Here is a 26669-nt window from a genome sequence, read left to right as displayed (position 1 = left end):
CTAAGTTGGGATTCTGAGGAGCGATTGTGGCATTGGCATCCGTGAGAACAATGACAATGTCATGGGGGGGAGCTGACTGGATAGCTTCCTGTAATTGGTCGTAGAAGGTTTTCCAGAGAGAAACTTTTCAGAGTTTCAGAGTTTTGAGGTTCTGGCTGCGTGGAGTACTTTGGCCTTGTCAGTGTTTTACTTGCAGTTGACGGCAGCAGCTCTCTGTTTGTGTGATGCAGAGCATAGGCAGATGAAGAGGAAGCACTGGTATAGACTGGCCCTGAAGCATGGCAAGCTAATGAAAAATTGATCTTATCCATGTCTGTATGATCCAATATTCAGATGTTTTACCTCCTCCGACCTGATGTTTTTGGCAGAGTTTGTTTGTCTGTTAACGAGATAGCTCAAAAGGTTATGGACAGATTATGTTGAAATTTTCAGGAAACACCCAAAATGGGACTAGGAACAAGTGATTAGATTTGGAGAGTGATCCAGATCGGTGGTGGTGGTGGAGATGAGTTTTCTGGTGGAGATCTGCACTCCATGCAGAACCTGAAGACAGCAATTTGGTCACCAGAGCTACATGATCCATGAGCAGGATGACATCTTGGTCAAGCTGCACAGAGAAAGAAAGTAATAGACAGTGAGTTATTTTTTTTCCCCTTGTGCACGTGTACACGTTTGAATTTTTTTCCCTGTTTTTTAAAGAGAAGTTGTAAGCAGTACTTGTACATATGAAATGCAGTGAATTGCATGCAGTGGACAGCATAAACACTGAACAGTTGGTCGAGACAGTGGAGGGACAGAAGCAGAGTGATAAACTGCAAAGCACAGGGACAGCAGGTCAACACAGGTGTTTATGTAACCTACTACTAACCCAGGAGGCTATGAGGTTTTGTGGCTGTTACATTAACACAGTTGTGTGAGAGCGGATAATGTGGACGGTGTGGAACTGGTTTACAGAACCACACCCGGCTTAAAGAGCCACTGTCTGGTGTAGATCGGTAGAACTATGGCTCCCATCTCTCACTCAGTCGTTGCTGCCATTAAAAAAAACTCTGCCCAGTCCACGATCGTCGCTTTCGCATGTGGCTGCTCACCTGTTCCTACACCTCAGTAGCCCAGCGAGTATGTCCCTCCCAGGCACCCATACTTCTGAGTTTAGAGTCAGAATTTTGAGATTAAAATCACTTAAGTTCTCTCCTGTACAAGAGTGCTCCCCAGAAAGTAAACTATGATCATATATTTTGGAATTACAATTTCCATTCCATTAAGTTACCCTGCCTGAGATGATTTTGAATGTGATACTCGTTATTCTTAGTTTTGTTTTCGTGTAACAGAAGCATAGTTTCTTGCATGTTAATATTGGATGGATGAAAATGGTAATTTGCAGTACATTTGATGCAATAGGATAAATCAGAAATACTGTTATTTTGGGTTAACATTAGGGTTGTGACAGATATGATGGATCATTTCAATATAGATTAAGTTCAAAACGTGTTAAGTTTTTTTTTTTAGGCTTGACCATATTTTTAATCTGCTCATAACATATATGTTTGTTTCTTCAAAAAAAGTTATGTGTAGTTCCATCCTGAAAAAGAATATCTGTATCTCACCTCTGCAGATGCTCCAGTGATCCTGCCTGAGTCCTCCTGCAGTCAGGCCAGAGATGTTCTGAGGTGTGTCTGCCAAGCTGAAGCGTCTCCCACTGCCTCCCTGTACTGGGCCATTGATGGGAATTACACCCTCCTTTCCTCAGTTATTTCCTACTTCACAGAAAGGAAACATTTAGTCAGAGGAGAAATAAGCATGGCGGGTAACAGTCAGACTACAATATCCTGCACGGCCTGGAATCCATTTGGTAACGACACCAAACAGATCTCCATTGAAAAGTCATCAAATACATGTGAGTTAAGCTTTTGTTGGTTCACTTCTTCTAATGTGTGTATTTTAATATTGTAATGATGTTTTCTCTTTGTGTTGCTGCAGCATCATCGCCATCACTAATTTGGTTGATACTTATTGGAATTCTTTTGTCATTAGGATTTGCAATGTTCATTTACAGAAAATATCCAAGAAAAGGGTAAGTTGGCCAAAGTTTTGTTGGGAATTGAAATTGACATGAGTTTATTTCAAGATGTTTTTTTTATGAATGTTTAAAAAAATATGCATATATGTTTTTTGTTATTAAAAGCACAGCTCCTGTGATTGTAAACCAAGATGAAGTGAGATACCAAGATCCTCAAAGGTGAAGAAATCAATTTCATTCTTAATTACAGCATAAATATAATAATAATTCCGCTGCAGCAGCCGCTACAATAGTACTAAAGGAAATACATTTAATGAGCCGCTTTTGTTTTCCTGGTAAGATTTACACAAAGAACGCCATTTATAGCTTCAAAATCTGACTCAACATTGGTGAAAGGTAAAACTGTCAAATGATGGTAATAGTAATAATCATAAGCTTCAGAGCAGCGTTCACCAAATGAAATGCATCAGCGTGTCACTTTTTTCCAGACATTTTCAAAAGCATTGTTGAAGGTACCATGATAGATGTAAAGTAAAAAATATAATCTCACTCCTCTAATAAGAAATTAAGATCCATACCAAATATTCTGTATGTAATTATTTCCTTGAGATGAGGTGTTTCATTGACTGCTGAAGTTTCTCTTTTGCTGAAGTTTTCTCTTTTTCATAGATTTCACAATGAAGCCACACAATCAAGGATGCAAGAACCTGAGAGAAACTCTGAGGAGGACAGACTTTCATCTGTCTATGAAAACGATTTCCTGCAACAAATGCAAATGCAGGCGATGAACAGAACAAAGTAACAGCCTGCCGAAGAGGAAATGCAGGCTCACACGAAGGTACTGAAACAAAAATCAAACTGTCATGATGATTTAGTCAAATTAAAGCATTTGACACGAGCATTTCACATGACTATGACTATAACCACAAAATAAAGAGATATGACTGATTTGATACCTTGAGATACAGGTAACAATGAGGTAAGTGCACAACTGTAGCCATTATCAGACTTCATTTGGTAACTTTACAACAACTCACCTTTACTTTCATTTACTCCCTTTTGTTCTTGGTATTATATGCACTGTTTCTGTTGACTCTTCCTGTTTATATGCTGCTGCAACACAACAAACGCCAACTAATGACAGTACTTCAATATATAAGGTAAAATACAAATAGACATGAAAACTACCACGACACTTCAGAACTGTACTGATGATGTGGAAGTGATTGGTAAAGAAAATTACAAGATAAAAGAGGACTGAAACCAAAGAGAGCATCAGGACTGTGGCAGTGGCATTGTGAACACACAGAGGTCCGTGCTTATTTACAACTGCAGGAGTATTTCTAACAGGAGTCACAGAGCTACAGGAAGGAAATCACTGGTCAAAGTGTTTACAAGCAACAGAAACAAATGTGAGGTTAGAAACCCAAAGATGGGTCTTCAATTTGACTGCTGATAAGTATTTCAGCTGTAATGATGACTACGTCTTCTGTGAGCTTTCAGGGGAGGCGTCACTGTGATCAAATGCAGAGTTACGACAGGATGAAATGCAAATGAGATCTTCAGGCTGAGAATAGATTCACGTAGATAAGTTTGTGGGAGGAGATGCTTCCTTAACAAACACCATAAAGAAGTGAACATCAGCTCTTGTTTGCACACTACACAGGATGCAAATTGCTTCTGGAACATAATATTTTATATCAGCCTTACACTTTACAAACCTGCAGTCCTTTATGTGAGGAACAGGAAGGAGGATTAGTTGTGTTTAAGCTCGAAGATTTGATTAACTTTTACTGATTGGTAAGTTAATATTTTTGTATTACAAGACTAAACTGTGATAAACCTTTATCTGATTTGACTATGAAATCTGACTGCGACTAACATAGGTGAGGTGTTAGAATTTTTCAATGATTCTTTAAAATGTAAGTTTTGCATATTTGTGATAACAAACCTACATAAATCAGATGAGAATTGATAGGTTTATATATATATATATATATATATATATATATATATATATATATATATATATATATATATATATATATATATATATATTAAGGCTGTGACTTTAACGCGTTAGTTACAATTAATTAATTACAGAAATTTTAACGCGATAAAAAAATTATCGCAAATTGTCGCGGAACGTTTGTCACCGGACAAGTTTCACCCGGACATATTTCGCTGTGACACAACAACGAAACAGCTCCCGACTTGGTGACTTTCTCGTTAAATCTGGCGACTTTCCAAAGCCTCCTGGCGACTTTTTTTCTCAAAAGCGACTAGCAACAAATTTAGCGACTTTTTCTGGTGCTCTGGAGACGTGACAGGACGTCTCGTTCTGCAGCTGCTGTCCTCAATGAGGTGCTGCGTGAGCCCCTCCCCCGTCCCAAAGCACTCACAGGCGGCCAGTCTCACGCAGCGCTCCCTGCTGCAGTCAGAGCAGAGAGGAGACCCACACCACTCCTCCACACTTCAAATGAATCGCGTGTGCGCAAATACGCCACTGCTCACTTGCTGACAAACCAATAAACAGAAGAAAATTCATTTGTAGTTCTAAACATATTTAGGGTGTTTTTTTTAACTCACATTTTGCTTCTCCCATGACGTTATTCCTCTTTCTTACAGCGTCCATTACAATTACATGCAAATTGCAAATTAGGTAACGACCTCATCTCACGACTTCTGGCAACTTTTAGGACAGCCAATAGTGACTTTCCTTACTGGGGAGTGCTCCCGACGACAGCGCACTACTTGGTCTCGTGCACAGAAAATTTAGATTTAAAAAGCCAGCGGATGGCAGCGTGGATAAAACCAAAGCTGTATGCACATTGTGCAGCAAAGAATTTGCATACCATCGCAGCACATCGAGCCTGCTATATCAACTGAATGCTAAGCCTGTCGCAGCAGCGGCCAACACGCAAGCCTCACATACAGCTAGAGTTGAAGAGAACGTCACTCCGACTACTTCAAGGACCCTCGCCCAGCCCAACAAAAGTTTCACTAATCAATGTGTATTGGTTTATTTGTCTTGGTTAAATTCCTCCTTCCTTGCTGAAAAAATGAACAGTGTTTTGTTGCTTAAGCTTATGTATCACTATATTGATTCACTATACCAAAATCCATTAGAAAAAGAAAGGTCCTCACTGATCTCGGGTCAAATATCGATATGCGATTAATTGAGATTAATTAATTACAAAGGCCCTAATTAATTAGATTAATTTTTTTAATCGAGTCCCACCCCTAATATATATATATATATATATTTTTTTTTTTTTTATGGTTTGACAGGGACTTTTAGATCACATGATTGTTTCTTTAACATATGGACATCTGAATGGTTCATTGGTTAGCACTCCTGCCTCATAAACACATTGTTGGGTTGAGTCTGGGCCTGACAGCGTTAAGTTTGCATGTTCTCCCTTTGTGCGGTTGTGTAACCTTTGGTTCAAACACACATTTTGATTCATCTTTGCAGGTTTTCTTTTTAAATCCAGGTCGGGTATGGAGCCTGTCGTAAAGAACGAGATCATTCTGGCGGTCAGCATCGTTTCCTTCCTGATCGGCTTCCCTGCCAATCTCCTGGCTCTCTTTGCCTTCAGTTCAAAGATCCACTCCAAACCACATCCGACAGACATCCTGCTGCTCAACCTGGCCGTCTCTGACCTGCTCTTCTTGATCATCCTCCCTCTCAAAATGCACGAAGCTGCTTCTGGCATGGAGTGGACCCTGCCGAACATCATGTGCTCCATCACCGCCTTCGTTTTTTTCTCTTCGATCTATACCAGCACACTGCTCCTAACAGCAGTCAGCGTGGTCCGCTACGTTGCAGTCGTGCACCCAGTCTCCTACCACAGGCTGCAGAAACCCATGTACACGGTAGTGATCGGCATTGTGATCTGGCTGACCTCTGCAGCTCACTGCAGCATCATATTCATCACCCAGCACCACCCATCCAGGAATACCTCTCACATGTGCTACGCAGACTTCACAGAAGAGCAGCTGACGGTCCTTCTACCAGTGCGTTTGGAGATCTTCTTTCTGCTTTCCCTTATCCCTTTAGTAATTTGCTTTTACTGTTACACACACTGCATCGTGGTTCTGTACAGCCGCCCCAGGATATCCAGCCAGAAGAAGCAGAGGGCCATAGGCATGGCGCTGGGGACCCTCGCCGTCTTCCTCATTTGCGTTATGCCATTTAGCTTCTCTCATTTATGGGGTTACGCACAGGGTGTGAGCCCAAGCTGGAGGGATTACGCCTTACTGCTCTGCACTTTAAACACATGTATCGATCCGATCATTTCTTACTTTTCCTCCTCTGCCTTTCGTTGCACTAGTCGAGGGTTCGTTCTCAGAAGAGCTGGACAAGTAGTTCCAGATCAGCAAAAGCCATGCACAACCTCTGGCGATGAGTAAAAGATCCTTTTAATATTGTGAATGCATATCAAGCTTCAGCATGACTGTTTTTGTGTAAATAATTACAAGATCATAAATTGTATATGAACACATTCAGTTGTTCATTTTGGAAAAAATAAAAAATAAAACTTTGAAATGCCTTTATGGGTTTAATGTAGCCTAATCCTGTCTTCTTTACCAAACATCTGTTGAAAATCGTAAAGCAAAACCACAAGTCCGTTTGGAGCACATATGCAAATTTCCAATTTTTATTAACTGCCAGCATGTTGTTTCTTTTTGCATGTGAACAGAGACCCTCTGTGGCTTTTCCACATTATTTCCAGTGTAGCTTAACGTGGGCCAGCCACTCTTCTGCACTCATGCATTCTGTAGGCACACATGTAGAATATACCTGCAAAACCAAACAAAAGTTCACCATTAACAGAGCGTACGGTGGTGATCAGACCATCTCTGTGGTCAAGTGTGTTTATCAACCAACCTGCAAAGAAGGTCATGAGCAGTGCCACCCAGCCTAGTATGTAGGACCAAGAGAAACGCCAGTCACCAAAGCGCTTGCCCAGGAAATTCACCGTCACCCCGGTGTAAATGGCCATTGCAAGCAGTACAAAGAGAGCTGGAGTGATTGACAGAAAATGACATGTTAGAATTTCATATCTCTCTGGTAATATTCACATAAAACCTATTTAACTTTGTTATGTCACTTGGCTTCTGTGTAACCGCTGGTCAGCTTACTACCTTAGGTAAATTTTTATAAATCTTTGGTTTTCAGACAAAAGTATTTAGGCTCAATAGAAGGGGACCCATCCACCCACTTACCTGCTCCGATACAACAATCATGGTTAATGTGGAGTCAAAAACTAAATGTGGCACTGAGTGGTCACTGTTTCCATGACTCACTTGAAATAAAGAACATGATTCCGGCGGCGAATGAGCGGTTGAACCTCTCGAAAGCAGAGAAGTGGGCAAATGAGAGGATTCCCGCAATGATGCCAGCGAAGCAAGACATGGCGGACAGGATCATGAAGGCACGAGTGGCGTTCCAGTAGGCTGAGGATGAATATGACAAGGACAGACAGAGTACTATCAATGTATGTGCAGGAAGTAGCTCGATAGATGATTACAAACCCATATAGACGGAGTTAAAGTGAGTTTAGGATTCAATGACACTAAAAAACTCATCTAATATCTTGTTTATTACACTGCAGTAATGCTATGATTCCAAGGGTGGAAAAATTTATTATTTTACATAAATACTGTATTCCAGAGGTGAAAGACTTGTAAAAAAAACTCACAAGACAAAGAACATAATTCCTATATGTTGTTCAGCTGAACTGTGTTCGATATCATTGCTGAAAAACAAATGATGCTTCTTTAGAAATGACAGTGTTCATTGTGGTAAAACATTAATAGCTTTGCTGATATCACGCTTCAATAGGTTGAGGAAGTGGGGTTACTAGAACTACATGGTTTATGTCCCACACTATTTATGTATTGAGGGAAGTAAGCAGTCAAAGTAAAGCCAAAGCACCTGCGGCTTGACACAGAATCTCGCTTTCAACAACTTTAGAGATGCGTATCAGGAGTGGCCTGCTGAGATATTTTATTGCTCAGATATTCAAACTGCATAACTTAGACATTATTATTATGTTTCCAAAATATCAGTATTTGCTACAGATGGTCATACAAAGTTCATCCTGAAATGCTTCATGATCTTCATGACATTTTCTTTTCACGGTACCTTGAGATTTTGTTGGGGTTTTGGGCAAAATGTGTCTCCAATTTCTTCCTACTTAAATTATCATTTTATTGCATTCATTAGGTTACAAATGTATGTTATTGCAATTATCTGACAAAATCTGGCCAGCTAATGACTTTCACATAAATCACTGTACGGATTTTTTCATAAACTGTGAACATGACATTGTCAATACTGTTTCGGAAAATAGATTAAACATCACCACTCATGATAAAGGGAACTCAACCGACAGTGTAATAATAGATGCAAGCTAAACATATTCTCGCTCTCACACCTCCATAGTCTTGGTCAGACCTTGATTTTTACTGGATAAACTGTGGCGCGCATTGCCGCGTCCCTGCTTACCGATGCTATCAGTCTGCATGTAGCACTTTCCAGACATGCAGTATCTCCACAGGCCCTGGTGGGCGAAGCTGCCAGACAGACGGTACTGCATCCAGTAGTCGGTGGCTGTGGAGACCACCAGCAGGATGTTCCCCACAATGGCACAGAACAGGCCCCCTCCCATGAAGCTGTACATCATGAGTGACACTATGATGGCGGCGAAGGCTTTATGCGCTGCATGAAACGAGAGGAAGACAAGAGTCAGTTTGTGCCAGTGATCGCTTCGCTGTGTTATTGATTCTAAATCAGCAGGACAGTGACTTCAAAGACAGGAATAGTTTGACAAACTTAACAAAAACTCAGTTCAGCCTGCAGTGACTTTAGGAGTGCCATGATTAAAGAGATGGCGGTAAGTCAGTTCAAATGCTTTTAACATTTACATTTAACAAGAAAGATCATCATTGGGATTTTTTTTATATCAAAGGATGAAGGAGCAACAAGCAGAAAAGCAAATGAGTTAATGAAGCCAGTCATCCGAAACACACTATCAACACAGAATCAAGTCAACAGCTAATTGACAGCCAACGATGGAAGCATTTCACATGATTTATTGAGTTTTATCGTGGGGGAGGAGTGAATGGCTGAAGATACCGGGAAAAGTAGTAAAACATATCTCGAAGGTCCTGTTTATTATTAACCAATTCAAAAATTAATATGGATGTTTGGAAAATATTAATAGCTGAAATTTGCAGAAGTTTCTGAACAGAAGAGGTGAAAAGAGGTGCAAGTTGGCACAAGTTCTGGAAAATGAGATTGTTCTTAAATATTGGCAGTCCAAACAAGATTACAATATGTATAGATATATTAAAAAATAGCACAGTGACATGACTTATTGACTAAATGAGACACCCTTCTGATAAATCTGTAGGTATTCATCACTTTGTTGCAGATGTATTTGATCTGGTTTCTCCATGACAGTCTCGTTTAACTAAAACACCAACTAATTATGTGCAAAGAACTTGTGTGATTTCAGTGTCATTGATTAGACATTGTGGTTTCATTTTAGCAAAGTCTTTGTTTTTAGTTTTGAATATTATGTATTTAGATTTATAAATACTGATTGTGACTCTGTTCATCTGAAACCACTTTGCCTCATGTACCAGACCGTTATGGCTTTTATAATAAGAAAAGCAAAGTCAGAGTAAAATATGACAAAACTGGCATCGTCTGCAAATAAAATAGTGAACATTAAATGAGGAAATACAGAAAAACGAGCACTAGAAGGGGCCCTAAAGTTGATTCTTGAGGCACGCCATTTTTGACATGAGTGTCTATAAATAGCAGGAGCTCTGAGAGCACAGATGACAGATAAGGCCTCTGACTGCATTATCATAGTGACACTTTCCTACACTTACTGGAAGAAACATCTGAAGTTACTATTTGAATGATGCATTTGAAGAACTGACATGAAGATATTGCAGGATGATAATCTATCTGTACTATATATACTGACTGCCCTCCTATGTGTATCAGCAAAGAACACGATTAGCCTGTAAGTATATAATCAAACCAGCCACAATGTAATGTGATTATTGCAACATATCTGAACATGTTGCAACATGAAATGCATCATACTGGCCATCCAGATAAAACACAAATGCCACAAACAATGCTCTAATAGAAGCAACACTTGACATAAATTATGATTAGATGAATATTAGAAAAGTTTCAAAATAAAGTGCATCGAGCAGGTTTTTACTGTGAAGAATAACAGACAATATAAACTGTTCATAATCTGGAGTGTAGAGTCAGAGGAAGATAAATGTTGGGCTATTTTTTCAGAAAACCATACTGTATCCTCATGCATCACTACATTAATCCCTAAACTGCTCTAAGTCGATGAGAGTGACGGCCTTTTCAGGCTGCATGAATATGTAAATCCCCACAAAGTGTCATCGGCCAAAAACGGAAAATAAAACACGAGGACCCAACACCATCTTACCTGAATTCCTCAGAATAAATCAACCCTCTTAAGTATCAGCCTTTCCTCAGGGAAAGAGTGAGAGAGAGTGCAGTCCAGGAGTGAGCAAAACGTCAAAGAGGAAGCCCTAGGCTGAATTCCAAAAGGTTATCCCCTCCACTTTTCTGTCGATGGAGGCAAAATCCTTTAAAACAATCAACACAGAACAAATGCACTTGAGCTGGAGGGCCAAAAGCCATGTGATTCGTTCACATTGAACTACATGGGAGTGTTTTTCTGTGTGGGGGGGTCCGGGGGATGAGGGGAGGGATGATGGTATTGGGGGATGGGACAGGGTCTCTGGGATACAAGGCCGCGGCACCACAGTCCATGTCTGTTGTTCTATGAGGCGTTCTGGAACTGTGGATGTGCAAAGGCTTGCAGTACTGCTGTGGTCAATGGAACATGCTGAAGCGGACACTTTCTTTCAGTGTGGGTGGGGTGTGGACACACACACACACACACACACACACACACGCTCAGCACAGACACATGACCAGATGCAACGACACGCTGCATGCAGTGAGCGCTATATATGTTCACGTTGAATATGTAACGACATGGTGGAAACATCGCACTGCCAGTGAAAGATGAATTCATACGGGGAAGTACGTAGGTTAATATACATATTTGGAAACAAGAAGACTACATTATCTGCAGCGTTTTAATCTTTAAAATGAAATGCAATGCAGTACAACAGCTCTGACATGGAAATCATCACTGAAGGCAATCAAAAGATATTAATTAGCTTTAATTTTACAATCACAGGGACAAAAAGAAATAAATAACTACTATTTTGGAGCCAGTTGTCATTTACATGACCTGGCCAAGAGGCACCAGTGTAATAAGTACCTAAATGCATAAAATATGCCACCATAAAATAAATACACAAGTCAAGAGCAACAGGAAATAACTATATTAATGTATCCACGTGTGTTATTGAGATTTGCTAAAAATACAGTGTTTATCTGTCCTTCACATCGCACAGTATTACAGATTAACACAGGAAAACGTTTTCAATAAGTGTGCAGAGCAGCCAACAGCAGTTTCTTGTCAGGGCAACACAGCATTGCTTTTTTTAAGTTTTGCTATTTGGATTTTAGTGTAGACCTTGCAGTAAATAGTGAAACTGCAACTAATTGAATGTTCAGCACAGCATTTGGAAACTGCACAGCTTTATAAGCTTTCTTAAAACAGTCACAGCTGCAAGATTTGCCTCATGGAACACGAAGAAGAAAATCATACGATGAATTAGTTTCTGAGGAGTTTGACATCCACAGCTTCACAGTAACTCCAGCATTTTTATTTAGTTCTCCTTTTTTGTAATTATTTTTGTTTTTTCCATCTTAATTCACCACACAATTTAATAATATTTTCACAAAAACCTTAAGCAAATGAATTGATTGAAACATTTCTCCAGAAGTGATTATACTCACTTATTTTATTTGTGTCATACTTACACTTCCCATGAACTCCAGTTTTACCAACCATGAATTGGCTTTGTTATATACACACAGACACACACTGACACAGAAAAACATCCTGCATAGACGTTTGAAGTTCAGAGGATGATTGAGTGTGCAGTTGTATCTAAAAGATGCCAACATTACAAACACTTCTGTATTCAGAAATTTCTACATTTGATGTCACATTATTTTAATTTCCTATACAAACACTTATTTTTTCATACTTCTTATTGAATTTACTCCCACTCTCTAATTTTTCATTAGATATTTTTTTTTCCATTTTTTATTTACTGTATCTTATTCACCCTTTACATGATGGCATAGGTGGTTGAAAAAAAAAAAAAAACTGCCCTAAAGCCACTTGGAAGTTGGCAGGTCTGAAGAGTTTTCTCACTTTCCACCACTCTGTGAGTCCAGTTTAGTGCAGATGAACCTGTCGCCTGCTGCTCATGTGACATGGAGAAGGATCCAGCAGAAAATATTTAGAATATGAGAGGGGACAATGTGTGTGTAAGACGGCCAGAATGAATTATGCCTTGTACGGCCTCTCATACAAACCTGATAGGGAGTTCTCACAGTCTAATAGTAACAAATAAACATGACTTATATGATTGCGTGAAGTGAACGTGTTGTGTTGCACCACAGGAATGCCACAACATTTACACTGATCTACGCTACGCTGACATGAAGGTGGCAGAGAAACAGATTCCAAACTTACAGCTCAACACTCAGTGACCCTGTGGGAATGTTTAAACAAGAGGGAAGAGAGCACAAACTACAGGACACTCATTACAACTCTAAAAGTTGTCTGTATCTCTGAAAATTGAGCCCATGTATTCGGGTCATGATGCTCTGTGAACTCAACAAAATATGATTCACGCTCTATTGTGCAGTTCAACTTTAAGAGCATTAGAAACTAGTGGTAGAGGAACAGGTTATTGTTTACAGTTTATCTCGTTCCTCATATAACTCTAATAATGTGATTTGTTGTGTTTTTGTTGTCAGTTTTTCTTTCGGAGTTCATCCAGAACAACTGACAGTTTAAAGCCAGGGCCTCCTTGTAGGAGGTTGCATGTTCTCTCTGGGCCTTTGTGGAATATCTGGAGGCTTTTCGCCTTCCTCGGCATCATAACTTCAAGAAAGCAAGGTGATGGCATGCCTCGCACTGCTCCACAGCACCACCTACTGCACACACAAAACGCTGCAACAGAAACTCCAGTAAAAGACATCAGTGCTCCTCACTGGCTTCACCATTATCTTTCTTCCTTTGTTCAGCACTTTTCCTCACAGTGAAGTAAAGAACAGCTGAAGAACAGAGACAAGCCTGACACTTCACTCTGCAGGCTTTCACTGCCAGGCTGTGCTGCTGCTGATTGTATTTCTGAACAAGCAATGAAAAGCAGGTGATCTTCATGAGAAAGACTTAAGTTGTACATGATGTAAAACAGTAAATTTTATATTTTCAACCATATAACAAATCACACAGGTAGTCTATATGTTTTATACCATTATTTATTACTATGAGGGAATACAGTTACAAAAGAAAACCTTTAATCACGTATATACAAAAAAATACACTTATTATAGAGGATTTATATTGTGATTAAAACTATACAAATATTAACTTAAATAAAAACTTTAAAATAAAGTATAAATTCCACATTTATATCCAAATCAATGCGAATGTTTACACGGTTGTAGCCACTCTGACAGGCGGCGGCGGGACAAACATGGGCAGATCTGCAGACCTTTCAGACGGAGCCTGAAAATGATACAAAGACAAGCCGACAAGCCCGTGAGGCATTTGCTGTTACCCTAAAAATGAACTGATTTTTCACAATGTGTTTATTATCATCAACTCTACCAGGTGTAATCTGTTGTAGTCAGGTGGAGACTTCAGCCCTCCAGCCAGCAGGATATGAGGACTTTTATCTGTTTGGGCTGTTTTAGCCTGTGGGTGAAAACAAATTAAGATTATTTGAGAATTTGTTTTTACACAAGAAATCTAAAAAACTAAACCTAAAAAACTAAAAATAAAAAAAACAAGAATAAAGAAACAATCTGACTCATAATAAGGAGAGTGTGGCATACATAGGTTAAATCACATTAATCAATCATTGCACACTGATCATATGGCTAAAACTAGAAATGCCTTCAAAATACACCAATGTATCATATAGGCATTATTTAAAAAAAAAATCATGCTCCCTTGGCATCAATATTTCTTTCTGTAAGGAAATAAAAATTCTTTGAAATTTATGCATTTTTGCACATTTCCAAAAGAGTTTTGTCTACTGTACAAATCAATAAAAATAACTTAAACTATTATTTAATCTACAAAAATAAACACAAGCTAAAAGACAAGTTTGAGGTAGAATTACCAACAAAGTCACATTTTCTCAATGTTGTTCAAACATTTGCTGTACTATTTCATTTGTATTTTCCTATTTGATGCCTTTAATAGCTCGGTAATTATTCAGAGTTTCATTCCTCTAAAGCGCCACTGAACTTAATCTGACCTTCTCAACGGCTCTGGAGACCGGATATGGAGTTTGATTATCTGCAAAACCACAAAAAAGTAACAAAAGGAAGAAGAATTAACCACAGAATATGCTGTAACTTCTGTTGCATATTGAGTGATTCAGTCCACCTACTTTTGTTCCTGCAGTAGGAGACACAGAAATAGACGAGGCAGCACAGCAGGAGCAGGAAGAGAAGGCTGCAGGGGATTCCAGCTGCTATCCCAGCAATGGCTGGACCACTTAGTCCGTCACCTGATACCAATATTAGAGCCTGTAACTTATCATTTCACAGCAAATATCAATAACTGTGTAATACTAAGGCTTGAGCACACACCTGGACCTATCCTGTGGACCTCGGACGGCTCTCCTGGTGTCAGACGAGCTTTGGGGATGATCCGAAACCGGTAGGTCGATTTAGGATCGAGGACATAGACGTCCGTCTTCCTCTCAAAGCCGGCCTTCTGCTGGATGGTGCGGTACTGATCGGATCGCGCTTTAGTGTTAATGGCATTTGAGGTGTTGCTTTGGAGGTCTGGACCTTTCATTTGGATGTCAAACCCTTTGCAAAAGCAGATCACAGGTCTGTTTTTTTAACATTAGGTTTGGAGCAGACAACAGAGGCAGATTCAACGCTTCATGCTTATTTCACAAAGTGGTCATGTCATCCTCCAACTCATTTTCCCAAAACAGAACATTACTTCACCCACTCCATAATAAATATGCCCTTATTTTTCATTGTTGAGCTTTTTGTTTTCAAAACTGTTCTCCCAGGGGAACTCTGCTTAGATAGACACATTCAAAACAGGAAGTTTCGCTTTGAGTGTGCTGTCAAGAAAAACTCCTGAGAAGTCAACCAACTGAAGCCGTGCAGAGCTTAAAAAAAACAAAACAAAACTGCTTTACCAGTAACCACAGACGTGCGCGGGACCTCCCAGGTCAACGTGATGATGGTTCCATCTTGATTAGGGAACAAACCGGAATCTGAGATGGACGGACCTGCGGAGGGAGGGATAGTGAGCCGGTGGGGAGATTAAGAAAGAGCACAAGCTGGGAGCTGAGGAATGCCAAGACTGGAGCGCTTTGTTTAAAGGGAAACAGCGTCTCAGGTATTACTTGACTCTCCTGAAAGCCCATTGTGCCTTTTCAGTCTGGCCACACAGCCGTCCCAATTACAGACTGAAACATCAGAGTCCTCAGCACCACAGCTCCATGATAAAGCAACTATTCTAACATTTTATTATGATTTTTTACAACAATAATTTGGAATATTTAACTTTTTACAAATAGCTCTGAACAGTAAATTACAATGAAATACCAAAAACACCATGAAAATGACCTCATGAAAAGATGAGCACAATAAGTTTGGTCATTTTAACATGAAAAGGATTGATTTGTCCCTGAAACTGTTGCAGATCGGTACATTTCAATTAATGGATTATGTGTCTCAAGATATTTTTGCAGTTATTTCTGCAAATTTTTCCAACATTAATCTGGTACTTTCAGTTCCGATGAATTTACAGTTCAGTCAGTGCCAAGTGAAGGATATTTTTTTCTCCTGTAGTTGCATTAAAAAAAAACACACACAATTAAGCCACTAACTGTTTCCTAAAATTTTGAAGATTTTATAAAGAATTAAGTCTCAATTAGTTGAATTATGTAAACAACAAAAGTTTCCATACAGTACAATTGCCATATGCAAGCAAAGATCCACCTTGCAGCTGGATCTCCCTCCTCCGGCTGCCCAGCGGGTTGCTGCACGTGCACGTGTAGTTCTGGAGGAGAAAGCTGCTGACATTGTTGTGGCGGATGGTGAGCAGCGTGGTGTCCCTGCTGATGCCGTGCGTTGCCCCGTTGGTGACAGCCTGGCTGCCTCTGGACCATGACACCACAGCCTGGGGCGAGGCTTCGCTCAAACACTGGATACTGACCACTATTTTGCCCTCATTGCTCACGTCGGTTCTCACAGCGGGAACAAACTTTGACGGACTTCCTGGAGAACACAAGATTCTTCATCAGCGTTCAGTCATTTACCTGAATGACTAGCGAGGCAATATTAAAAAAAAGAAGAAAAAAACGTACTTGCTGTTATATTGCATGACTGTTTTTCGAGTATGTGTTCTGCGATGCACTGTATAATCCTGCCGTTCAGAGAGTCGGAGGCTTCTAGAGTCACACTGAAGTTCCCGAGTCCATTGTTATTAGGATCTATAGCTGGGAAGGACAGCTCAGCTTGCGGCGTTCCTCCCATCCACGCACAGTGAAACAGCAGCTTGGTGTCGTTCAACGACTCCACAGAGCATGTCGAGTCACGCAGCGGTCGCTCTGGCTCCACACAATGTTCAAGAGGCAAAATTAATACAACTTCAACAAAGACTTGACATGAGAATGGTCAAAAAAGACTGATAATCTCCTGCCAAACACAGCCGTGCATCAAAAATATATATTTGTTCCACATACCGTAAATGTTTAGTGTCAGGCTCTTTTCACGCCGTTCTTTAGAGTTTTCGTTAAACACCATGCATACATAAACACCCCCTTGAGTGGTAGACACATTGACTAGATTCAGGACTCCTTGGTGGGAGTCATTCAGGATTTTTCCACCGAAGGCCCACGCAGACGTCGGCTGAGGGAATCCCTCGGACCGGCAGGTGAGAGTGACGGACTCTCCAGATACATAAAAATCCTGAGGTGGATGGGTTGTCAAGACGGGCTCATCTGGTCCATCTAAAAACAGACCCAAACATGTAGAAGGGAGTTATAACTGAAGGATACGAAGGTAACACCTTAGTTCAAAGCAGATGTTGAAGTTATTTCACACTTACACCGCACAGTGACGTTGGTGCGAGCCATTGCGCTGCTGAAGGGATTCGTGAGCAGCACTGCATACTCGCCCGTGTCGGTCCGGTCTGGGCGGAGGATTGAAAGGTTCGCTTGCTCCATCAGATAACGAGAGCCGCTTTCTATCTCTCCGCCATTGAAAAGCCACACCTGATGCTGGACCACTCCTCGCTGCAGACTGTAGCGTAGCTTGAACACATCGCTTCCCTCTTTGGCGAAATCTGACTCTGTGGTCAGAGTCACGTTCTGGAAGGTTTCTACAAACAGCAATGTGAAAACATGGCTCAACAGGTGGATGAAGCAGTGTAGTCTGACCATCAAAAAAAAGAAAGAAAAAGAAAAGTACAGCAGTAGTCTCAGTAAATCCAGGCCAATGCTAAAAGTCATTTAGCTGCAAAACGTTCCATATTTCTGAATGATTTCCAGAAAGCTTCTTGTCGTTCTATGGCAACATATGAATATCAAAACAAGCAAAGACGATCAGGTGGTCCTTGAAGGAGACACTAAAGAAATGTGTCCTCCTAGGCAGGGTTCTCCAACATTTATGACTTAAAGAGCCATTTTGATTTCCTTCAACCAAATGAAATTTACCTGGAGCTGCAAACTATGTTTAACCTTTAAGATAACAGCACATAAAACTGTCGCCTTTTACCAAATTTATAAAGACTGTATAAAGACTTAAGTTGCATTGATGTTTTATTGGTACCACTTAGAATGGCATTTTATTAGATTTTTCTAACTTCATTTATCAGTTTGATTCCAAGGATTTTTAACAGGTTAAAACATTTTGACTCATTTAAATTGTTCTGCGTGCTTTTTCAAGCTGTTTTACTCATTTGAGCTGTTTTACCATTTGAAATATTTTCCAGCAAATTTAGTTAAGTGTTGGTGGCTGTTCAGATTTAGCTGATTTGCCAGCAAACTTTGCCATTTTGGATGTTTTCTTTCATATTTTTATCATCAGTTCTATTGTTGCCAGTTGTCTCATCATTTTCGCAGCTTTGCTCATAGCTGAATGAAGTTATTTTAGCTTTGTTGCCATTTTTAAAGTACTTTTTAACCAACAGATGAGTTATATTGAAAATGGGCCTCATACTACAGAGTTTTATCATTTAAACATCTTCATATGAGGAGATTTAAGGGTTTGAAAAGCACTATTGACTGCTTTGAAAATATCTTTATGGTCTTCAAATTTATCAAGCAGCTTACAGACAGTTCTCATCACACAATACTGTAAATTTAACAAAATATCTTTTCCAAGCTCACAAAGCCATCAAATATCTTCTTATACTGACAACACATCTCAAAACTCACCAAATATTCGGAGAGAGAAAGACGTGGCAGCCTTCTCCAGTCCAGATTTGGTCATTTCAACAGTGTAGTTACTGTCATAGGAGAGAGGCACGTTCACAAAGGTCAGGGATCCATTCCTCTCAACCCTGAGCACATCCCTCCTGTTTATGTCAATGTCTGGAACTTCGCTGGAGTTCACGGTCCAGGTGGCGACAGGTAAAGACCCGCTGAACCAGGTCACCACGGGGTCAGGAGCCCCACTGAAGGACACAGCCAGGGTCACATTGCTGCCGGCCAGGACGGAGAGCAGGGAGGGGCCGACTGGAGAGACCACCAGCTGACAGTGTGCACCTGTCAGGAGGAGCCCGAGGGGACAAGTCGGTGCAAGAGCATTTAAATTACAAACAAATGGGGAGAACATTGGCCACGGGCGGAAACTTGAAAAACATATTCAATCTCTCACACCTTTTCTAGCAAACTGCCAAGGCCTGATCAAAGAGAAGAAAATAAAGCTTGAAGTTAATCTCACCTTGCAAGGCGCTCCCGAATAAAAGAGTCAGAAACACTGCGCGCGCTCTGCTAAATTCCTCCGGACAAGCCATTTCAGCAGACCCGGTTCATGAATATGTTATTTTTTCTTTCCTCACAAGGATGAAGGGTTGCTGCTTATTTCTAATTCCACATCAGAAAAGTTGACTTGCATGATCGTCCTTGAACGCCTCGGCGGCACGAGCTGCTGCAGCTGCTGCTGTGAGGCGGCCTGGCGCGTGCACAGCTCACCTGTACCGAGGCACTTAAGCCCCGCCCCCTCATCTCATTTCTTCTCATTACACACAACAAGGGCACCATTATTTCAGCTTCATGCCCAAGAAAACCTTATTAAACCTTACAATGTCCACCAGGAGGGATAAATACTGGAAATGCACAGTTTCAATATTGTGAATAGTTGATGTGAAATGCTTTTGAGTGATTTGTGCCATCGACCGATTACCAAAGATCCATTGATCTTGCTTCATATTTTCCCAGTACAAATTAATATGCAGTGGTTCTTATCTAGCTTTATACTTGCAGTCTCTCAATCCTGTGCATTCGATTGATTTTAGAGATGAAATGTTCTATAACCCCAATAAGGATCCATTATTTGCAGCAATCCGTAGATTGTGCCCATCACTCAAAAGCACCTGACATCTATTTCAACCCAGTCCTAAATTTGTACAGATTTGTAATTGTCTGCACTTTCACACAACCAGAGATGATTTTTTTCAAAGCTTTTACTCATGCTTACTTCTTCTTCATTGCCAGATTTGTCATCTTGTTGCACAATAATCTTTCAAAATGACTTTTGCAGTTGGTGATAAATATAAAAAACAATGATTCAGTAGATTATCTCATAAAATATCTGTACCATCTATAACCTGTTTGCTGACTTCCACTTCAGGTGATAAATGTAGAGTTTCCAATCCCACACCCTTATGTTATCTAAATTGTGAAGGTTGAATGGCCTGTTTAAATTTATTCATAGGAAATTGGGTAAAAAAAAAAAAAAAAAAATTGTGAATTTTATCTTGCTGAGGCAGCAGGCTTCCGTCAAGGTTCATTTATGATATCTAGAAGATTGAGAAATAAATGGAACTTCAAGCCAACACTCGTCCTCACATTGGAGCCCTGGTTTATGAGGAATATTGATGAGGTGTTACTTTTCCTTTTTCCAAGTTACCTATGAATGCATCATCATGCACATAAATATAAAAAAGTGTGTGCACATCAGCTTAAAACAGAGTTACAGGGTTATAATGATCAATTAAATACCAACTTTGACCTATGATGCCCCAAGCATGACAATGAACACAATGTAAACAAGAAACTGAAATTTCATCAAATATTTGGAAATACTCCATGTTTCTCACACACAAGGCTCGATTTTTTTGTATATTGGTGGTGGTTATAGAAAACAAAGAAACGTGTTTTTCGGTATGAAAAAGACTGGCTTGCTTTATTGTCACGGTTTCCGGCTGTACAATCAACAGAGAATTGAGGCGCTTACGGTAAAATACAGATTGATGATAATGCTTTCCACTCGTACTGAGAAACACCGTCCAGTCAGTCCTGAACCATGGGAACTTCCCCAATAACTACACAGGTTAGCAGTAAATCATGACATGTTATCTGGAAGGATATAATCATCTCGATCACATGTTTGGGTCCATATTTACAAATATCATTTACAAAACCTGCACCTCTTCACATGTGGGGACGTCGGATATGAAAACCGCTCATGTGGAGTTTTTACGGGGATTCTGTGAAACACGCGATTCGGTCCAAGTAAGTTAAAATGCCAAGACGGAGATGGTGGTGTGGGAGTTGTGTGTCTGCAGGACGGTGTTTCTCGGTGCTCCTCCCGTCGGTACCTCTCTGCACACCGTGGGGAGCTGCAGTCTCAGACAGAGGGATTAGACCAAAACGCATAAGCTGCTCCTCCGGGTGTGCTCATCAGACGCGGCTCTGTTATTTATTAGAGTCCTGCAAGGGGAAGACAGAACGTAGATATGTGATCCAAGACAAGAGCGGCAATTAAAATCTTTAATTGGTTTTGCTTCCATCCCTACAAAACACATAATACTCTTTGTCAAAGCAATTAATACGATTTTCTGACAAACGAAGATGTTGATACAATGGAGGATAATAACGTTCAAAGCAAATAATTCTATCAGCCTCCACGCGAGGAGACGGTGCTGCACACATGAAAGACAGAATCTGGGGCTTGATTCAGATTCCTGGTGACTAATTAATTTTTGGTTTGCCTATAAATTATTCAGGAAGACTCCGCTGATTGCCTCCCCAGAAAACCTCATTAGATCTTCGAATACTCAACATGAAAAACAAGGAGGGGAAAAAAAAAAAAGTTAGGATACAAAATTATTTTTCCACCAAGAAACTTTTTCATAAAACACAACTGAATGCATCCACACTGACAAACAGTGTTAGGATAATGACACAACTACAGTATGTGCATACACACAGTTTGCATCAATTAAAAATAGGCCCTAATGTTCTTACACGAGAAAGCTAAAAGAAAAAGAAAAAAATCAAATCCATCCATTTATTAAAGAATAAATATCTGATTCATTCTTCTGGTAAACACTCACCCCTCTGTCAGACTCTGTGCTCCCTGCTCAGGTCCCTGGAGCCTCTATACCCTCCCAGCCTCCTTTAGTTTGCCCACCAGGTCCTCCACCGTCTCCACCTTCACTCCGGCCTGCCTCTGCGGGGGCTCGTCCACTCTCAACACCTCCACGCGTGACGTGAGATCCACGCCCAAGTCGGCTGGCTTCACATTAGCGATCTTCTTCTTTTTGGCTTTCTGAAAAGGTTTTGGCAGAGTTTTAGACGACTGACAAGCTCCGGCACCACATAATACACGGTCTTCTTCTTGTGTGGTGTTATTGTGAACAGAGCTCCCCGACGCCTACCATGATGTTGGGCAGGGTGGCATATCTGGGGGTGTTGAGCCGAAGGTCAGCGGTCACGACTGCCGGTGTGCTGATCTTAATAGTTTCCAGGCCGCCGTCAATTTCTCTCACAACCTTAATCTTGTCTCCCTCCAGTGACACCTCTGAGGCGAAGGTACCCTAAAAACACAGCTCGCATCAATAAGTATTTCCGAAACAGCTTTCTGGAAAAGAATCAGATCATAAGAGAGGTTTTTTAAGGTCATGAGGCTGGTGAGGTGCTCCCTCTGCTGGTTGACTTGGGTAAATATGAAATCATTCTAAAATGGACAAAAAAAAAAAAAAGACAAAAGGTGAAACTGTAACAGTAAGTAAGCGCTATCAAGATGAGTACATGATTAAAAAATACCAGTAAAACCTTCATTTTTATAAACTGTATGGAGTGGGACAGCACAGAGAGTGTCTTCATCTGTTGGCTCGAATGCAGAGCCTCAGTTTATCTGTCAGACTGGAGTGTGACCTGCTTCTACTGCAGCTCGTACCGACTCAAACCAGCTGCTGCAGACCTCGATAAGAGAGTCGACAGAAGCTGATTCTGATAGCGGAGCTGCTTTAGCACACTCATGAGCACAAACAGATATGAAAAAACAAAAAAAAAAAGATCAAATCTGACTGGCAGTGAAAAGCAAGGTCATTTAAGGTCAAACATGTATGTGTGCCGTAGGAACAATCCTATTAGAAGTAACTGAATTCCAGTTCTAACTCACCTGGGGCCAGTCGAGGAGAGCTGCCGTCATCTGGCCCGTCTGATTGCAGTCATCATCGATGGCCTGGAAAAGCAACACGTGTCAATAACAGTCGGTAACGGCAGTGTGGATATTCATGAGTGCATAACCTGAGAGAGCGCGACTCCAAATGAAGACACGGAGTGAAACAATTCACATAATTCACCTGTTTTCCGAGGATGACGAGCTGAGCCTCCTCTTTTTTGGCCAAAGCAGCAAAGATCTTAGAGACCTGCAGCGGTCCCAGAGTCTCATAGTCTTTTCCCGACACTTCCACATGAATGCCCCGGTCAGCTCCCATAGCCAGGGCAGTGCGGATGGTCTCCTGAGCGAAGGAGAAGGTGAAGAAATATAACATATAGCATCATAAGATTTATTGATAAGAAGTATGATAACAATGAAGAAATAATCAAAGAAACATTTTTTTTAATTGTGGCCAAAACATGATTAAAAAAACTTATATTGCATAATTTATATACAAATGTATCAAATAATTTGACTGTTTTAATGATTATACAAGTCCAAAAATCTGGCTCTACACAAGAAATTCTTATATCCGTTTACATTATAAAAGAGCATTTCAACCACTTTTGATAATCCAATGCATGATGGGTCACTTTAAAATGATTTGCTCTCCACAGTTATATTGTTTTATTTTTTCATTTCCATGAATCGCTCACCCATAGCATCATTCTGCCACAGTACTCTGAAGACAAATCTGGAGCTCGCTGGAAAACTATAAAATCTTTAAGCTACTCGAAACAACGCCTGGGAAAACAGGCAACCTGCCAAACTACGCTCTCCAGAACATTGGTTAACAAGACAGGGCTGCTGAGTCGGCCTCTGCTTCTCCCACCTGTGCCTGCTGCGGCCCGCAGCTGACAGCCACAACCTCCTTAATGAGCTTTTTCTCCTTCAGCTTGACCGCCTCCTCCACGGCGATCTCGCAGAAGGGGTTCATTGAGTGTTTAACGCCATCCGTCACCACGCCACTGTTGTCCGGCTTCACGCGGATCTGTGGAGAAACAAAACGGCCGGAGAGAGTCGCTAACAGGGCTGATATAATCACCGTCAGACATGGTGCAGGAACTTCTACAGTAAATTCTGAAAGATTTGCAGTGATGCACGTTCAAACAGGAGCCCCACACCTGCCTTTTCTATTGGTTTGTATTGCTTTACTAGAGAAAATGGATTTAAAAACCTTCTGAATGTATCAATTATGTGCACAGTTGAAGCTCATCCCACTACACAGTCTATGAGTCACAGGGAAAACATTTGTTTGACTGAAGTCAGGCTCTGTGCAGACAAGTATAGCTTGTAAATACCAAAGTGTGAGAGACCTCAAATTTAACTCTGGAGCATCATTTGCAGAAAAAGACATTTCTTTATGCCACAAGAATTGAGACAGGTTAATGTCTAATTTCAGGAAGTGCGGGCTAAAAGATTTCACAAACACTGCAACAGTGGCTCAAATAAAAACACAGCTGGATGTGATTTGATGATAAAAAATCAACTGAAAACCATGAAGCTCTGAGGAATCTTCCACAATGCAGAGAAAAAGAAGAACTTGGTTAAAGAGTTGGATTTACATTTAAGTCGAATAAAACAAGTCTTGTTTTTTTAATATTCATAACATTTCTCATTAAACTATTTGAATTGTGTTGATCTATTCAGTGCAAAAAGTTCAGTTTAAAATACTATTTGACACAAATTCTCAGGCTCAGCTCAGAAAGTCACAAGAAACAGACAAAAACCAACAAAAAAAATGTCTACGTAAAGATAAATCTTGGATCCCATAAAAACATAAAAAACATGGATTTTTTTTAAATACATAAAAAGGTATTTTGAAGGGCTTTAAGAGAGAGAATTCAGTATCAGTACAGTGTAATTTGATCTAAACAGGAATACTTACTGTTTACATTATGTATTATTGCAGAAGTAATAATATATTCATTATTTCATAAAAGAGTCAAATTAATACTCACAAATAAAACTAAACGAACCTCACAAAGTCCTAAACTGACCCAAATCTGACATAATAAATCAAAGTAGTAAAAGAACACACTGTTACAACCATATGCACTTTACTCGCCCATAAGTCACTGGGATTGGCTCCCTTGCGACCCTGAAAAGGATACGTGGGTCAAGAAAATGAATGAATGCACTTTACTCTGATGTGTTACATGATACAGGTGTAACAATACAGCGTCAGTCCTCCTGTCTCCCAGCCACTAGCCTTTACTGCAACTACAAAGCCTGGTTAATGAACAGTGTTAAGTTTATATTGTCTTTATGTAAATGCACATTATTTCCATGTAGCAATATTAAATAATTTGTATTTTAGATACATAATGATGGGTCTTACAAGACTAAATCCCTCTATCATTTCAGTTATAGCAGAGCAGCCCTTCAAAAATATATCGGAAGTGGAAGCAATAAATAAACTCACACAATAGAATATAAACAATACTTTCACTTTCAGTGTTTTTCAAGGGCATAGTTTTATAGTGTATTCCACTTTGCTACTTTTAAAATAAGAATCTGTTAGTACAGCTGAGTATATCCAATAATTAGAAGTCATGATCAAATTTCCATGTGCTTTTCTATGTTTCATAGAAAATAACTGTGCTCTCGTTGAAGACTAAATCCTTAACTCACATCTATATATGTTAATAAAACAACTTTCCATTATGTGATTTCTTCATAATTTTTGTCTGTAACACAGTTTTAGAAATGTTTTTAGAATCAAATGTCTGACATTCACAATTCATTTTTCTACTTCAACCTTGTATAATGAACAACAGTAGTTTTGTGTATGAATGAGTACAATTTTAACCATGTACTTGATTACAATCTTCAGTTATTTCCATCACTGTGCATCTGTTTGTGTAACTGATTAATCTGTAACTACTGATTTGCGTAAATATTTTTACAATAATAATAATAATAATAATAATAATAATAATAATAATAATAATAATAAAAACAAGACGTGTCAGTTCTGATCAGTGAATCAGTGTTCAGATCCTGCTGTGAGCAGATCCTGCTGTTCCATGAATGTTCACTGATAACAGAGCTCCACAAAATGCTCACAGGTGCCCAGATTACAATGTCATATGGCGGCACCATTCAACAACACCCGAGAGGCAAGGTTACGGTTAAGTAAAAGCTCCATAAACTTATTCCAAGAGGGACCTGCTACTTTTCCAGCAAGACATGTTGTTACACAACCAGATAACAGCCAGGCAGCAGTCCATGTGATAGGATAACTGTAGAACATCGGCAGCAATCATCTCAGTTGTTCGCAATACTAATAAAATTAGTTAAAGACTGTAAAGATTTGTGTTGGATGCATCGATCGGCCACACTAATCAGTATACTTTCCTCCTCTCCTGTCACCAGCTGACGCTAGCCAGCTAACACAGCTAGCACAGTCCAGAAAGTCAAATGAGGGGAAAGAGGGAAATATGCCTTAGTATGCAAATGACCCGAAGAAAAAACACCTGCAGGATATTACCTTAACTGCGTAGTCAATGACACGTTTGACTCCGACGAGAACACGGCCAGACATCGTAGCTGAGGCGATAAACTACAACTCGCAGAAAAGGCTACACTGTCTCTGCAATGAACCTTCACCCAAGGAGAGGTCGGACTTATTTCAGGGTGACACCAAACGGGACCGCCTCCCGTTTTAGCCAATCAGAAGCCAAACTTATCCGGCGCTGTGCCTTCTGATTGGCCGAAGCGAGCCGGAGCTAGTTGTTAAACTCAACAAGAAAA

General features: G+C 40.2%; 4 protein-coding genes across 4 annotated transcripts; 1 reads left to right on the top strand and 3 right to left on the bottom strand.

Moving 5' to 3' along the window:
- Positions 1–3684: 3684 nt before the first annotated feature.
- On the top strand, positions 3685–6490 carry LOC115397056 (free fatty acid receptor 2-like). The gene is made up of 2 exons (XM_030103219.1): positions 3685–3820; positions 5499–6490. The coding sequence occupies exon 2, from the start codon at positions 5525–5527 to the stop codon at positions 6434–6436; it is 912 nt and encodes a 303-aa protein (XP_029959079.1). The 5' UTR covers positions 3685–3820; positions 5499–5524; the 3' UTR covers positions 6437–6490.
- A 201-nt stretch (positions 6491–6691) lies between these two features.
- Positions 6692–10943, bottom strand: lim2.5 (lens intrinsic membrane protein 2.5). Its single transcript, XM_030102957.1, has 5 exons — positions 10519–10943; positions 8538–8750; positions 7334–7483; positions 6915–7049; positions 6692–6827 (listed from the first exon to the last, which is right to left on the bottom strand). Exons 2-5 carry the CDS (start codon positions 8713–8715, stop codon positions 6766–6768), a joined length of 525 nt encoding a protein of 174 aa, XP_029958817.1. The 5' UTR covers positions 8716–8750; positions 10519–10943; the 3' UTR covers positions 6692–6765.
- Positions 10944–13498: 2555 nt separating this feature from the next.
- vsig10l (V-set and immunoglobulin domain containing 10 like) lies at positions 13499–19409 on the bottom strand. The gene is made up of 12 exons (XM_030102712.1): positions 19185–19409; positions 18677–19006; positions 17347–17619; positions 16982–17248; positions 16604–16846; positions 16236–16514; positions 15428–15520; positions 14859–15083; positions 14657–14776; positions 14522–14562; positions 13867–13953; positions 13499–13764 (listed from the first exon to the last, which is right to left on the bottom strand). Exons 1-12 carry the CDS (start codon positions 19255–19257, stop codon positions 13690–13692), a joined length of 2106 nt encoding a protein of 701 aa, XP_029958572.1. The 5' UTR covers positions 19258–19409; the 3' UTR covers positions 13499–13689.
- Positions 19410–20619: 1210 nt separating this feature from the next.
- Positions 20620–26541, bottom strand: etfb (electron transfer flavoprotein subunit beta). Its single transcript, XM_030103447.1, has 7 exons — positions 26407–26541; positions 23746–23904; positions 23056–23214; positions 22872–22934; positions 22126–22284; positions 21802–22016; positions 20620–21175 (listed from the first exon to the last, which is right to left on the bottom strand). Exons 1-6 carry the CDS (start codon positions 26458–26460, stop codon positions 21846–21848), a joined length of 765 nt encoding a protein of 254 aa, XP_029959307.1. The 5' UTR covers positions 26461–26541; the 3' UTR covers positions 20620–21175; positions 21802–21845.
- Positions 26542–26669: the final 128 nt, after the last annotated feature.

The sequence above is a fragment of the Salarias fasciatus genome, chromosome 11 (assembly GCF_902148845.1).
Source record: "Salarias fasciatus chromosome 11, fSalaFa1.1, whole genome shotgun sequence".
NCBI lineage: Eukaryota > Metazoa > Chordata > Actinopteri > Blenniiformes > Blenniidae > Salarias > Salarias fasciatus.
Note: the sequence above shows the minus strand (reverse complement) of the source record. Positions and strands in the feature narration are given on the sequence as shown.